This window comes from Mastacembelus armatus, chromosome 13 (genome assembly GCF_900324485.2).
Source record: "Mastacembelus armatus chromosome 13, fMasArm1.2, whole genome shotgun sequence".
NCBI classification, from domain to species: Eukaryota; Metazoa; Chordata; class Actinopteri; order Synbranchiformes; family Mastacembelidae; genus Mastacembelus; species Mastacembelus armatus.
Genome location: NC_046645.1, coordinates 13,632,511 through 13,648,242, shown reverse-complemented (window position 1 = coordinate 13,648,242; position 15,732 = coordinate 13,632,511). Strand labels below are relative to the sequence as shown.

At 38.8% G+C, this 15,732-nt stretch overlaps 1 protein-coding gene across 2 annotated transcripts in view; it reads left to right on the top strand.

Annotated features, from left to right (window-relative positions):
* The first annotated feature begins 1,368 nt into the window (after window positions 1–1,368).
* Window positions 1,369–15,732, top strand: part of dph1 (diphthamide biosynthesis 1) — a 56,288-nt gene continuing 41,924 nt past the window's right edge. The window contains exons 1-3 of one of the 2 annotated variants that reach the window (XM_026321493.2): window positions 1,369–1,499; window positions 3,962–4,111; window positions 12,477–12,540. In XM_026321493.2, the coding sequence (XP_026177278.1) occupies window positions 1,430–1,499; window positions 3,962–4,111; window positions 12,477–12,540 (284 nt within the window). In that variant the 5' untranslated portion in view covers window positions 1,369–1,429. Of the gene's footprint in view, window positions 1,500–3,961; window positions 4,112–10,550; window positions 10,615–10,793; window positions 10,827–12,476; window positions 12,541–15,732 lie in introns of those variants that run through there. The other variant, XM_026321503.2, reaches the window with a different exon arrangement.

The following is a 15,732-nucleotide window of genomic DNA, read 5'->3' as shown; positions in this document are numbered from 1 at the left end:
CTGGGGAATTTAGGCGGAAATCAGTGCCGAACAGACGCACTAAAAAACCATCCCCTCAATCCGAATTGATGATAACTCCAGCGCGTGTGATGACCGCAAAGACACAGCAGGCTGGTCCGATACACCCGCTGATAGCAAACTCCTCTTTACACACAAATGATCGTAAATGCTGCAGATCAGTTCTCGGGGCAAGTCGACGGTATAAAATACATGCAGTCTCCAAAACCCACTGATACTTAAATTCAAGTGGCCAATCTCAAATTCTTCTCTCGGTGCTTCACAGCCGTTCAAATCGCATCATATTCATTAAAATCTCTAATTAACATAAGTTATTTGGATTCACATGGCTCCTCTGATGTCGGATTATAAACGCAGTCTCCTCAAATCCTCCTTAATAACCTAGACTTTGATGCTTTCTCTTTCCTTTAAAATGCCCCGTTTTTCAGCTCCCCTCTTCCACTGCGTAATTGTTCCATTTCTCTGAGCTTGTCTGTGTAGATCTCTCTAGCTTTCCACCTATGGATCAGAGCTCGTTGTTGTTGCGCTCCCGGGGAGGAGAAGGTGTGGTGTACTGCCTCAGTGCCTCCACCGGGCAGCATCCAGCTCCATCCCTCTCACTGGCTCTGTCCCTGTCTGCGCCTGCTGGACACACCGCTGGACACACCATGATGAAGACGGGACACAGCAGGACAAAACTTAAGCCACATACAACAACAATACAAACCATTAGGGAATGACTGTGAAGTTCCCTGTTCAGTTTTTATTTTTTAAAAAAAGGAAACTGATTTCAACCAGCAGCCCCCCCCCCCCAATCAATACATAGGCCTATAGATTATGGAGCTACTATTGCATTAGTCATGACACACACACACACACACACACACACACTCTCTCTCTCTCTCTCTCTCTCTCTCTCTCTTTTCCTCTCTCTCTCTCTCACACACACACACACACGCCTGCACTACAGTGTGCAATGCAGTAATAATGATTATGATTCATGTTATGATAATTCTTCTTCGTTTTATTATTATTGTTATTATTTGCATATTGTTATTGATTTCATTCCATCTTCTAGTGGATCAGATTTTCGGTTTTATTTTATATTTATTCAGTTTTGTACTTTATTTTAATCATTCATGCTTTTGTTCGGTTTTCTAATTTTTAAGTTTGCTTGTGTCGGAAAAACGCTGAAGTGCTTTACTCTTCAGTTTTATTGAGGTTATTTTTTATTTATTATAGGTCTGCTTATTTTAATAACTGGGTTAATGTTTAACTTTATTTCTTTCTTTCTTTCTTTCTTTCTTTATTGGTCTTTTAGGGTCCTGTCCTCCTGTCCCGGTCACTTCCATCGATTACATCTGAGCTCCTCTTGTCTCCTCTGACGTCTCTCCGCTCGATTGCTTTCGCCTTTCCGGTACTCACATGTTTCATGTTTGGGAGAAGAAACATGGCGGCGCCTTCGAGTGAACTTCAGCTTGTTCCTGCCAAGAAGCCCACAGGTAAATACTAGAGTGGGCTACAACACATTTACTGAAGGAGACAGAGAAATATATTTCTTCTGGAAGTACTTTATACTGATATGTGACTTTCACGTCGACGGGGCAAAACGGTGCTCGGTTTCTGCATTTGCAGAAATTATTGTTAACTAATTCCAGCTTTTTTCGCACAACCGTAGCCTACTACATGTGTCTGAATTCCAGTGTTTGAGTCCGCTGTGTTATATTAATATTGCACCGATGGTTTGTTTTTTTTTTTCGCACCCTGTGGGTAATGATAACATTATCTGTAGCAGCTGTCGGGCGTTATGAAGGAGGCAGATCAGAGACCAGAGAGAGTGTTTACACTGTGGGTATCTGTCTGTAATGGTATAAAGCAATAGTGTTTACAAATTTTTACTTGGCAACCATACAGTGTTCCCCACAGCATGATATTGCACATGCTGGTAGTTTAATTTAAAATAAGCATTTTTACACCATCTGTTTTTTTTCCCGCTTGACACTTTTGGAAGAAAGACAAAAGACAGAAATACAAAGGATTTGTTAGGGGTGTGGGCATGTTTCTGTATTCTGTATAGGGGGAAGCTCACCGGCAGCTGAGTCTTGTTTTCAAAACACAAACAAGATAGATCCACAAGGGCAAACTGGCTTCAAACGCCCAAATGTTGCACAGGCTGCAAGTCAAGGCTTTATCAGGTGAGATGGTGGGTGCAGGGCTTATGGAAGTTAAAGGTGAAGATGATCCTTGAAGTTAATTTAGGAAGGATCTATAAAAGGATTTAGCAGGAAAGGACCTCAAAGTGTCTTTGCTAATGTAATAAAAAGCTTGTTTCCATTTAAATCCATAGACTTAGAGATGAAGCGGTAATTCTGAATGATGGCAAATTTCCTTAGTTTTTTATTAAATTTGGGATTAAAATATTTTCCTTTTTTTAAAATTTATGGTTCAGTTGTGCAGCAAAACAGTGTTGTCTGTGACTGAAGGCAGTCAAAGGTTTGGACACATCTTATTTTCTTCTGTCTGTTACAGTTAGTTTCTGGATTGCAGATTAATGCTGAAGACATCAAGACTGTGAAGGATTGCTTGTAGGATTATACATTGAACAAAGAATCATTAAACCGAGCAAAATATGTTTTAAATTGGGCCTTGGTGACAGCTTTTCACATTACTGTCAGTATCCTCATTATGGCAACACATTACTTAAAAACATGAAGGTCAGTTAGTCAAGAAAATTTCAAGAAGCATCTTAAACCTTTCTTCAACTGCAGTTGCAAAAACAATCAACATAATGTAGCTCTCACTAAGATACCCCCAGGAAAGGAAGGCCAAGAGTGACAGTCTGTTCACACACATTATGTTATGAGTGTGCAATTTACCTACTTTGCTCTGACTGGACAGTTGTTGGCAATTTGTTTCCGCATGTCTCAGGCCCAGCCTTTTGAATCTGTAAGTGTGATCTGTGTAGCATTGTGTCTGCTATAGAGGCTTAGTTCATTAAAGCTTCAGAAATGACCAGTTAATTACACCACCATTGCTCAGTGTCCATTACAGCACCAATGCTATCTGAAATAGGCACATCACAAAATCAGCTTTGGTACAGACTGTGCGAGTGAAGAGTTTTGGGAAGGCATTCTAGGTGACTACCTCATGAAGCTGTAAGAAAGCAGTGTGTGCAAAGCTGGTATCAAAGCAAAAGGTGGCTACTTTGAAGAAGCATATTTCCCACATTCAGTGCGTTATTTCGTAGTATTGATGTCTTCAGTTCAAATCAGCAATCTAGAAAAAACAGCAGAAACCACAGATCTGAGAAATCATCAGATGGCACTGTATATTTAGAAACTGGTTCAGTGGCTACATTAACTTTAAGGACTACAGTTTGTGAATTTTACATTTGCAAATGAAGCACAGTTTCACTTTGAAATTCATGTTCATGTTTTAGAGACTAGGCCATATGTTATGATTGAAATCCTACCTGTACCTGAGAACTAGTGGGGCTATGTTGAGCTCAGACTATGCCTACAAAATCTCCCTCAGTGTTTCTCTCTCCCTCGTCTGTTGGCATTTCAAGCTTGTAAAAAAATTATCTTGAGAAGATGCTATAGAGACAGATTTGTGGTGCTGTGCAATTCCCCACCTCTCTTGCCTCATTACTTATGGCCTGTCACTGCAGAGACTAGGTATGCATTTGTAGAGTATGGGTCTGGGAAAACAACTTTTCTCCCTTGCACCCCCAGACCCAACCTGTCTGAACCTTCCATGGAAGCTTGAGTCCAGCTTCCTTTGGTACAGATGACTCATGCAGAGTATCTTCTCTGATAACCTATTATGTGACTATGAGCTTTTGCTCTCCTGTGTGACCAGTTTGTAGAGTGCATGTACAGCTAGGTCCGTTAGATAAGACGTACTTGCTTCAACCTGTGTTCGCTGTGTTAATACCAGCTCAAACATTTCACTTTCCCTTCAGTCCGAGGACCACGGCGGGTAGCCAATCAAATTCCAGATGAAATCCTGCAAGACCCTGAGATAAAAGAGGCAATCAAAGTCCTTCCTGCAAATTACAACTTTGAGATCCATAAGACTATTTGGCGAGTGAGACAAGCAAAAGCTAAGAGAGGTAAGCACTGTTCTTTTTTAATATACTTGATGAGTTTTGTATGCCAGTATATGGCGCTAGAATGATGACTTTAAACTTTGCCACTGGAAAATAAAATTTGGCACTTTAAACAAAAGCACTACTGAAAAAAAAACATTGGCAGTGAAGTATTTTGTACTGATGTACTTGATGTAAGTTGTTTTTTGTTTAGTGACAGTCCTCAAGCAGATCTCTGCCAAAACCATTATAACATTATTAAGCTGGTTCAAAGCTGAAGTGAAGCAGCATTAACATTTACATTTACTGTCTGTAATTACATTTTAGGTCTAAATAATGACATTTCTTTTAGCTAGAATGGTAATTGAAGATATCCACAATAACTTTTTAACTAACATTCTTACTAGTAGAAACTGTATTTAATGTCTATAAAAATAGTTGTTGTTCCATTGGACAGCGAGGCAGGAGCCCCTTGTCTTTTATTCCTTAATATGCAAATTATATGCAGATCATGTAGTAACCATGTCCCTTAGCCCCGCCCATCAGAGCCCTCTCCTCCATTCCAAAACAGTGACAGTGATTGGCTGAAAATTAGAAGATTGTCACTGAAAAAAGTAACTTTGGCATTGCATTTTTTTCAGTATTAACACTTTTTTCAATGCCAGTGTTGATGTTTTTTTCAGTACATATCCTTCATTGCCAATGTTTAATTTTTCTGCTCTAGTTTTGTCTTTATTTTTCAGTGCCAAAGATTAAAGTCGTCATTCAAGCCCCTTACTATTAATATTCTGTATAAACAGAGACAGTCAGTGTGTTTGCTATAGAGGAAAAACGAAAAAGGGTTGACACACAGGTTATACTGCAAAGTGAAACAGGGCCTGGGTTTTCCTTACTTAACTCAACATAGACATTATGTAAAAACAGAGCCAGCTATGTCTTTCACAGTGCCTGAAGTACACGCAGATGCACTGAAATCTAAAGTGCTTGTGCTAGAGGCTTTAAATTGCACAACTAACTTTTGAATTAGGTTACATTAGCTGAGTTAGAACAGAGGGTGGATGCTCTGAAGCAAAGGATTTGCAATAATTACAGTCAAGAACACAACCTTTATTTACATGAGAGGAATAATTCAAATGTATGTAATTAGCAGACCCAGAGCAGAAATTACACTTTGACAGTGTCAGCCATCAAGCTGTAGATTCCTAAAAATATTTATGTCTGTTTATGTCAGTATTACCACAAGGTACTGTCAATGTTAGCTGATGGTTCAACACTGAGGTGCTTTCTTTTGTATTGTTACTCACACATCATTTCTAGTTTCTTTTGAAAATTTCTGGAAGATTAGCACTACACAGTAAATGCATGAACACCCAGCATGCAGATTATTGATAATCTGTTTGAAAGACAGGGTGTGCACGTGTTCCTACAAAATGCCATCCATGAGTGCATCTGTGCTTTGACCTACTTAAAGAACTTCAGTAACCTGTGAGGTACATGTTTATCCAATGCTTTGACAAATCAGAAACGGACCCAGATTTCACAAGGCCACGTAGCTCATCCCACAGTGGCTGTGAAATTCAAATCTAACATCTAACAGTACAAATATTTAACAGTAAATTCACAAAGAAATCTGTATGTTTATGATGTGATGTTTTTTGTGCCTCTGTCTTGGTATGATTCAGAAAATACCTTGTTTTGTTTTGTTGTTTTTTTTTTCCTAGTGGTTAGTTCTTGTGGGTTAGCATGGGCACCAAAGGGATGCAGGATGGTTTTCATAAGCGCTCCATGTCCAGTGTGTTTTGGAGTCAGTTATTACTGAAAGTATGAGGGGATGTGTTGACCTTCTTTGATCTTTAGGGGAGGACTATTCCCTCAGGAATTGTGCTTATGTGTTATTGACAGAGGCTGCACTCACACTGCACCTGATGGTGCTTCAAATTCTTCACATCATCTGTGCAACACAGATTTTTATTTTTTATTTTTTTGGTACCCACATTGTAAGCACAAGCTGATTTCTTAACGTGCAGACATTTCAAAGTAAAAGAAGTAAGAGGATTTAATTTGGGTAGCAATTTCTTGCAGACTATATAGACATCATATATTTTATTTTGTGATATGTTTCATTCATTGGTTTTATGTCAGTGTGAAAGGCCCGACACAAGATATGGGTCACTTAAAAATATAGTAGTCATACAGAATAATCAGATCTGTGCAAAACAAATCTCAACTGGTGGAAAGACCTGCAGTGGAATTGTAGCCCCAGGACTAAGTGAATGTGGGCACAGTGGTGGGAGGCTTCACTGACAGACTAATCTTTGTTTTCACTCTAAAGCAGCCTTTAGTAACACATAATGGTATTATTATGTTGTTATTATTGGGTTATAATAAAAAACAGAAGCGGTGAAAAGTTGTAATTACAACAGTACAGGTGACATCACATAATACATCATTTATGGTGTTTTCATAAATTTGGTTCCGATGAGAGTCACAGTAGGGCTGATACTATCATCTCTGCTTCTACAGTCAGTGGTTCCTGCTGCACCACATCAAGAAAGAAAGAATTTGGTCTTAATTTTTGTAGCCGTACACTTGATTTTTGTAAAACTTAATATTAGATTCTGTTAAACTGTATATTACGATTTTACTGTAGGTTTTATTCCCATGACTTACATGGAAATTGCTTTTGGAAGCAATGTACATATAGTTTTAGATAGACTATTAAAAAATGTGAACTTATACTTTTAATAGTGTACTTCAGTGTCTGCCCTCATGCATTCTTACATGTATTGCACATGTAGTTTGACTTTCCCTTGAAACTGGTCTCTGGGTAGTGTTACAATTGCTGCCTCCAGCGAAAAAATAAAAACTGTCCTTCGCTAATATAAATATCAAAATGTGCAGTCTTTCTGTCGTTGCAGCCTTTGGTAGAAATATTCAGATGGCACGCCAAGAGGATTGAATCATTTTCTAGTTGTCCCTGTGGGGAGTGTGTGGTTTACCGCAGCCTGCTGCCTTTTGCTTTTTTTGTTGTGTGACATTCTTTATCAGAGCCTATTTTCACTGTCTGAACTCAGAGAGCATAACTCACCTTATCACCCCTGTCTTTCTCTGTTCCTTTTTGTGTCCATCTGTTTCTTTGTCAGCCCCTGAACTCCTCCCGAGTCTCATCCACTGCACTTTTGAAATTGAGGACTTTAGGAGTATACAGTAGGATTGTATTTTTTGCGCCCATCCTCTTTTGCAGAGTTTATAAATAGCCAAAAGCTGTATGTTGCTTTGCCTAATTTCCTTGTTTTAATTTAATTGTGTGATGTTCTGATTTAATCTTTTGTTCATCACAGCTTAGCTGGAGCAGCTTAGCTGTTTAGAGTCGTCGTAACTGCTGTTGGCTCTGCGCTGTTTTGATTACTGTTCAGTTAAGATAAAAACAAGTCAACAGAAATGTAATTAGGTGATAATAACCAGCCAATCTGAATCTAGTGTTTTGTTTATAGAGAAGCAGTTGTTTGAGTAACATGCCTGGAATAGGAATTCAGACCAGTGAAAGAGGATGGAGGTCCTTTTAGATTAACCATGCACAAAAAGATGGAAGACACATGTTTATCCACATTCAGGTGAAAATGTGGCTCATTTTTGTAAAATGCTGAATGTCTGGCAGAGAGCAGATTTGCACCTTCCAGCCCTGCTTCATCGCTGTTTATGCAACAGTTAAGAAAATAAAGGCTTTAGTTTTTCTTGCGTTATGTAATCATTACTTAGCCAGATGGTATTAGTTTCAGATGTCAGTGTTCGAGAGTAATACAAATCTCATGACCAATGGGCAATTTTTAAACAAGCATATAAATTAAACAAAAAATATACAGATTTATAACGTTTGTTATCGATATCCGAGATATGAAATTGCTGATTCCTCAGTCTTAATGTAACTACCAAATGTGTTTCTAGGTAATAACATTTGACCCTTACTGTTTAGTTTAAAATACCATAACCACCAAACTATGGTTCACTACCTACAGTAATGCCACTGGTTTGGATTTGAGCAACTTGTTTTTGAACCTCAGATCAAATTTATTCCTATCATTTTCATATATCCTGAAGTTTATTGCGCAAATGTTTTTCAGCCTTGCATTAAACCACTGAATCACACTTGGGAAAAGCCAGGGAAAGAAAAAGCAGCGCAGCCTTAAGTTTCTGGGGAGATCTTAAATTCATAAAAGTGTTTCCCTTGGTAGGGGATTGATGGTGTTTGGAGTCGTCGTGTTTCCCAAGGTCCTCGCACTACTGAACTACAGACAGTGAAAAGCTTAGCACACTTGACAGTCTCTGTTCAAATGTTTCCTTGAGCTTCCAAATAATAAGCAACATGTGGAGCATTTAGTTACTTCTTGTTTGTGGTAAGAAAAAAGTTAAAAGCTATAATGAGAATACAGCTATGAGCACAAAATTCTTAGGACATATATTTAAGTTAACGATATTAACTGCACATTCAACGCAGGCCACAGAAGGCCCACCCCACTAAATAGAATTGCTTAACAAGTCTAGCTTGACAAAACATCTAGTCTAGTCCATGTCTGGCAAGTTGATTTTTATCTCAGTTAATTAATGGTCCTTTTCTAAATAGTGTTTTGTGCCTCCCCCATTGGCAGAATTGTTTCTTCCTTCTATCCTGATACACAGATTGACTCGAACAGTAAGCAGTCCAACACAGCCTTTTCTCCAGTCTCCAGTGGGTCTCTTGATAAACAAACAGGGCAGCAACACTGGCTCTGTAGAGCTCAATACACATCGCCTTATTAATTGTAAATACACATATTACACAGGCTCTCATCAGAATAAGAGCTGGTGTAATTATCTTAATTTGTGTTCATTTTAGTAGTTTTTTTTTTTTAGTATTGACCACCTTGGAGACCATAACATATTTTGTACAGGAATTAGTATTACAGTACAGTAGGTATATCACAGAATACTGTTAAATTCCTTTTATTTCTTTCTAGGTCCATTTGGTTTATGGGCTTTGTTATTTTGGAGCAGTTATGTGTTTCCAAATGTAGAAGCAGCTTCTCATGATTGCTTGCACACTCAAACATGCATTCAAAAAGCTAGTCCCACCTCCAGCATCTGACTCACCTTTTGCTGGGAGCAGCAGATGGAGGAAGCTCTTTGCTTCTGTCAGCTGTGACAGAGGTGTGCTCTGAACCCTTTCTCTGTTAATAAACTTGCCCTTTTCTAGGTAATGACCTGTCTCTCACTGTCTGCATGAGCGCTTGGTGATCCCTTAACCTTTCATCAGTAAGAAACGATCTCACTCCACCTCTTTGCGCCCTCCCATCTGTCACTCCATCTCATGACCATCCTCTCTCAACCTCCTTGGCCTTTTGTCTGTCCCACCTTTCATTGTTCACTGTCTTGAAACTGATTCAGGCCTGATCCAGTGAAAACGTTTGCGCGCTAAATTCGTTGTCTTTGAACTGTAAGTGTCCACTTAGACAATGATGGAAGTGAGGTGAAGTGAGGTGTGACAGTTTGACTGGGAGGAAGTGTCATGACTGATAAAAATAAAGCCTTTGTCTGCCGGTGTTTGTTCTGTGTAGCTGCCTGGGTGGCAGGAACTTCACATTCAACTTCTCGACACCCTGTGGATGCATGTTTGATGCATGTTTGTGGTAATTTTAAAGCTCAAATATTCATAAATTAGTGGCCCCTGACAACCGGAGTGTTCCACCCCTGGTGTAGCCTAATTTTATCCCGAACAACATCACACCTATATTTCAGTTAGACAAAAATCCATTTTAGCATTTCCAGGCATGATGGAGGGTACGATGACCATCACCTTAAAAAAAAATGTGATTCCATGTCTACAAAACGACAGCCAGTTTGTGTTTCGTCCGTTCTGGGCTTTTAAAGAAACATGGCATCGTAACATGATGTGCCTCCTGTGTAGATTTAAAAGGCTCATTCTAATGGTTGTTTTTACCAGTGATTACACTCTAATGACAACATATTTGTGCATTTTCTTCTTCTTCTTACACCCATTCGGGGTCGCCGTAGCAGATCAATTGATTCACATTGTCCATTTGGAACAAGTTTTACGCCGGATGCCCTTCCTGACGCAACCTCAGTGTCTGAGGATGGCAGCCCCTGGTCTTCCAAGTTGTTCTCCCATCCAAGTACTAACCAGGCATGGCCCTGCTTAGTTTCCAAGAGCGGACGCTATTGGGCACTCGCACTCCGGTGCGGCTGTTGACAACATATTTATGAATACTATTTTTTATTTCTCCTAATAGGTAATTATAAATATGTTGAACCTTTAAATATTAATCATATGACTCCCAATCTTTTGATTTGGCTGAAGAGATTGATACTATTTGTTGCAAAAAAAAAACAAATTTAATTTATTAAACATTACTTTTATAATAATATTTGTTCTTTTTTTAAATCAGGTAATGGATTGACCATTAACAGAACAGAAAATGATTATGATGATGAACCAAAATTGCTAAACTTCTTCTGGTTCCAGCATCCTAAATGTGAGGAATTCCTGCTTTTCCATTTCCTGTCTCTGAAAATTTTGTATCTTTGGCTTTAGGACTCTTGGTCACATGAAATAAGAAATTTAAATATGTTACATGGGTCTTTTTTCACCTTTTTCTAATTTCACTTGTCTTTTCCTGTTTGTCCATTCATGTTTTGCTTTCTCTCCTGTTAGTGGTTGCAGGGTTATTCCTGACATAATCAATATGTGAGTAGTCTCTGATATCAAGATCATGTTTATTTGATGATGTTTACCAAATCATGGATTCTTCATCTACCAAATAATATGGGATCATTAAAGCAAAACCCCAAATACTCATCTCTTAAGAAATCCCCAGTGCCCATTTGAATTTTCATCTATTTTAAATTAGAGTAAAACTGAGCACCCTGATAGCAGAATGGTTACAGTTTAGACAACATAACTGCAATGTCCGCAATTCAATTCTGGACCTCTGCTGTATGTTATGTGTCCATACCCATGGCTCCTTATTTCCTCAAATAAAAATGAAAAAAAAAAAAAAAAAAAATTTAGAAGAACAGCATCATAAGCATTTTTAAGTGGATCGCAAAATTGAAATATAGTGTTTCAAAATAAATAAATGTATTTGTTAATATATTTATGTTATAGAGCACTTTCAAAAGTGATTCTGAATGCTTACATTTAAAAAAAAACAATAGAAGAAACGAGTAAAAAAAATGTTTTAATAGAAATTTGTGAAATTAGAACAATAAAATAAACCATTATATTAAAATGATTTTTATGGATGGGGTTCCAAAGGGGACATTAACTTAAACTTGCTGATTAGGGCCTAAACTTAATGACCACATAAACACAACTCTCTGTTGCCTTTTTTGTGTTTTGCAGTGATCAGATAATGTCTTAATTATTATTTGCAATTCCTTTGCTTTCTCTCTTATTTATTTCATGTACTCTGTATCACATATTTGTGATGTGCGTATTCTTTCCTTAGAGGTCCACAGGAAACTTAAGTTAATAAACTTTCCTGTGTCTACTGGTACCTTCCTTTCATATACCAGCACCTTAGAGACAGAGGATCTTTCCTGCAGTGCTGATGTATGTTAGCAGTGATTCCTGCAGAAGGTGCAACCTTGCATATCTCCAGTCATGATTTGCATCATTTTTCTTTGAATTACTATGGATCAAGGAAAGAGCTGCACTTCACTAGTTGCAGGCAGGGTGCAGCTGAGATGACAAACTATGGTTTTAGGCTATTCTGCTTGTTTGATGCAGAGTGAGCACAACCACAAACCACTTAGCAAATTCTGGACTAAATTAGTTTTTTTTTTTTTTTTCTACCGGTTAATCTGAGTTCTTATCTGAGTTGATGTCACACATGAGTAGATCAGCAGGTCTCCTGTCGTCAACACACTACACCATCAGGAAGAGTAATTCGTGTTAATTGGTTTCTTGAGTTCAATTTTATAGCAGTTCCATCAGCTTGTCCTATATTAAATTCTAGCTTTGAGACATAAACTAGTGGGAGGCCTGTGGGGTGAGGTGAAGAGAGTGTCAAAGTGTGACGCTGAACTGGTGGCAGGCACAGAAAAAGGAAGAGTTTAATGACTCTGTACAACCCATGAGTTTTAGAGATAGACCTGTGGCGATTTGGCTTGATTGTATCTCCCACATCCTGTCACCTGCTAAAATAAAATAAAATATTGTGGCAGAGGGGAAATTGCCGTGAAACGTCACCGTTTGCTGTCAGTGGAACGCTCCGAACCAGTAGCCTGAGCTATGTATAGCTGTGCTGTCCATGGCTGAATACCATGCAATGTTGCCCTGACTCTAGCGCAAGTATGTAACTTTTCTCTTTGCTTTTTTTTTCACTCTCACCAGTGGCTTTGCAGCTTCCAGAGGGCCTACTGATGTTTGCCTGTGTCATCGCTGACATCATTGAGAGGTAAGGTGGAGAAAGAAAAAGGTTTTGTATTTTTAACTGCTCAGGCTGCATAAGTCAAGGCAGCAGCGTACGAACTTTAACCACCAAGGCAGCCTGGCACTCATTAGGAGAGAGCGGGAGCTTTATCATAATTCCCCGTCTTCGACTCAATCGGGGATTCAGAGGAAAATGAGACATAATTACAATGTTTTAGGACAGAGCGCATATCACAGTTTCACTTGCTCATATTTGGAGGAGGAGAGAGATATTATTCTTGTTAATTACATCTCGTTTCAGTCTGCACATGCCCTATTATATATCAGCTCTCCATCACACAGACACCAGGGTTTATTTTTTTGTTTTTTTTTTTCATCCTGCAGTGATAAGTGCTTGAGCATTAATGTGCTCCATATCTAATAGTTTGTCCTTTATGCTATGCTGTGGTTTGGCCACCACTTCACTAAATTAAATTTGTATTCACTGCTTGCTAAACAGGAACAGACCTTCTTCAAAACACTTATCTGAGAACAGTACAAGAATAAGCTGCTTTTTCCTTCATTTTTCTCCCTGGTTGTTGTTGTCTCTGTGGTCTTGTTTGGCCTTCATGTCTCAGGAGTATGTTTTTTTTTTTCTCTCTCTCTCTCTCACTAAAAATGGCTGGCACTAAATGCACAGAGTGGATTTCTTTCATAGGTATTTACTGTATAGTCAATTCTAACTGTATTATGTGATGGATGAGATTATGAATAATGTGGCAGGAGCTGCCATAAAAGTTTCAGGCTGGCTGGATATTTGATTTCACACAAGCAATTTGGATCACATGATTTTGAGCGTGTAACTGTGCTGTTCATTCTACCACTTTATTTACCATATATGTGATAAAACGGTGGTCTTAAAGAAGGCAAGCGGGTGGTCTTTTCTCCCTTGCCTCAACTTTTTTTTTTTTTTTTTTTATCTATCTGCTATTATTTGGTTCTTTTTTTACTCCAGCTGTAACAGACCTCTATCTCCTTATCTTTCTAAGCCTGTCTTTACAGCCATTTCTACTTTTTTATCACAAGAAAGATGACAGAGTGAAGTTTTGATGATGGGGTCTGCTCTTATCATTCCTGCTGCTATCAGGCTGAGAGCTACCACTGTGCGCTGCATGGCTTTTAAATAACACACCCATACAGTCCACATTGATATGTTTGAATTGTCACTGTCCATCATCGAGTCTGCTAAATCAGCCCCATCTCTTCTAATGAGCACAATTAGCAGACACTAATTGCTTTTATCACTGTCTTCATGCCTCGTCCTCTGTTTCTCACTTCCCACTTTGCCATCTACACAAACTTTCTCCCAAACTGCAGTACAGAAGATTGTTCTCACAGTTTCCCATCATTAGGTCTTACTATATAGTTTCTCTTAAACCTTTTTGCCCCTGACTTACGTACGATTTTCCTTTGCAGCTCCAGTCTATCCAGATTTAACAGATGGGTTCTTTAAATCCTGTATGAACATCAAAGCCTTTGCAAAGTACTGAGTATCTTTTATCTTGTGCACAGGCTGACAGGTTGAACATGTAATTTAAATGACATGATCTGAATGTAAGTGCTATTGTCTCTCCATAAAATAACTTTGAGAAACTTGATGATAGGCAAACCTGTTGGTCATCCAGGGTCATAGATACGGCCACAGTTTGGCCCTTTTCAAGTGTGTTATAACTGCATTCGTAGTTTTGATCAGTTATGACATGATTTTTCTGACTAAAGTAATAGGTGTGATCTAGAAACATGGAGAGGTGATATTGCTACCACAGTGGTAATATTGCCAGACAAGTGAGACAAGGCAGTACATGAGGTGTTCAGCTAAGAATTTGTATAGATTTTTTTTTTTTCAGCCACTTTATTTGGAGGATAAAATGAAAGTGAGCCCACCTGAAATGTTGGCAGTAAAACCCTGATTGCAAAAGAAGACTGTTTGCAAATCTACAGCCAAGTGCTGTGGGTCAAAGCAGGTTTGCAAAGTTAAATGTGATGGATTTTGCCAACAGTCAGTTTGGGTAAAAATATTACAGTTCAAGTGTTTGTTTCTTCTTCTTCTTTCTTTGAAATACAATACTAGGCAACCTTTAGGTTTAATGTGTTGTTATTTGAAAGATGGATCTAAGTTCTAATAAACAGTTATTCTTCAGCTCAGGGTTTGTTTTATCTATCTTCTGATCACCATCGATGGTGTGTGGAAATAGTTGACACATGAGAACAGGCTCACCAAGAATGTGTAATATCTTAGAAAGTGTTTTTTTCTCAAGGTCTTGTCTCCCTCCCAAGCAGCATTTGATGCCACCCAAGTAGTCCGGTTGCCTTTGACTTGCTATTTGCAGGTATTAAGACATAGTCGACTGAAAACCTTCATAGACATGCTTGGTTATAATGCTGGCCAAAACAATGCCTGTTTTAGTTGAGAGCCACGTCACTGTGGTCAGTACCACCCGTTGGCTCCTCACTGTATGATGTTGATGTGCTCACCATCACACTATGATTATGATGCAGAGATGTTATTGCAGCATTTGTAGGGTAGAGTTAAAGGAACTCAAGCTCTTGGTTTAAGTTTGTTTCCATTTCATACTGTAACTGCAGAGGTAGTGTCCTGGCAGTTAGAATAGTCCTGGTAGCAACCTATTAATCAGTACAAGTGTTTAGATTAGGGCAGATCCCTTTAAAGCTTAACCTGCAGGTGCATACAGTCTGTTTCTGGATGTTTAATGTGACAACCCAGATGAGACTGCTTGTTAGAGAGAAACCAAGAAGAGAGGTATATCAATAATTGTATCTCAAAAAGAAAACGTGTGATACAGCTTCGATCCCAAGTATCTCATATGAAACAATTTTCACCCAGATGAAGTACGGTAAATGTTTCAACCTGGCTTTGCAGGAAGTACCATTGCAGAGTATGTTATGGTGGCAACAACCAAGCCAGTTGTTCGCTTGATGAAAATCTAGCAAATAGGCGTACCAATCCTAATGTGGATCTAGCATTGGACTGGCAGATTAGATTGTGGTGTTTGGAGAGAGAGTGACAATAACCTTTGAATGTTGGCATAACAGGCAGTCGACCTTGTGCCACCCAGCTTATGTTAAGGGTTACTAGAGGTCCCAGGAGTTGGGCGTCTCTACCATCACTGTCACAACCACAGGCTGTTGTTCCTGGGAGACAGGGCTGAGGTCCATG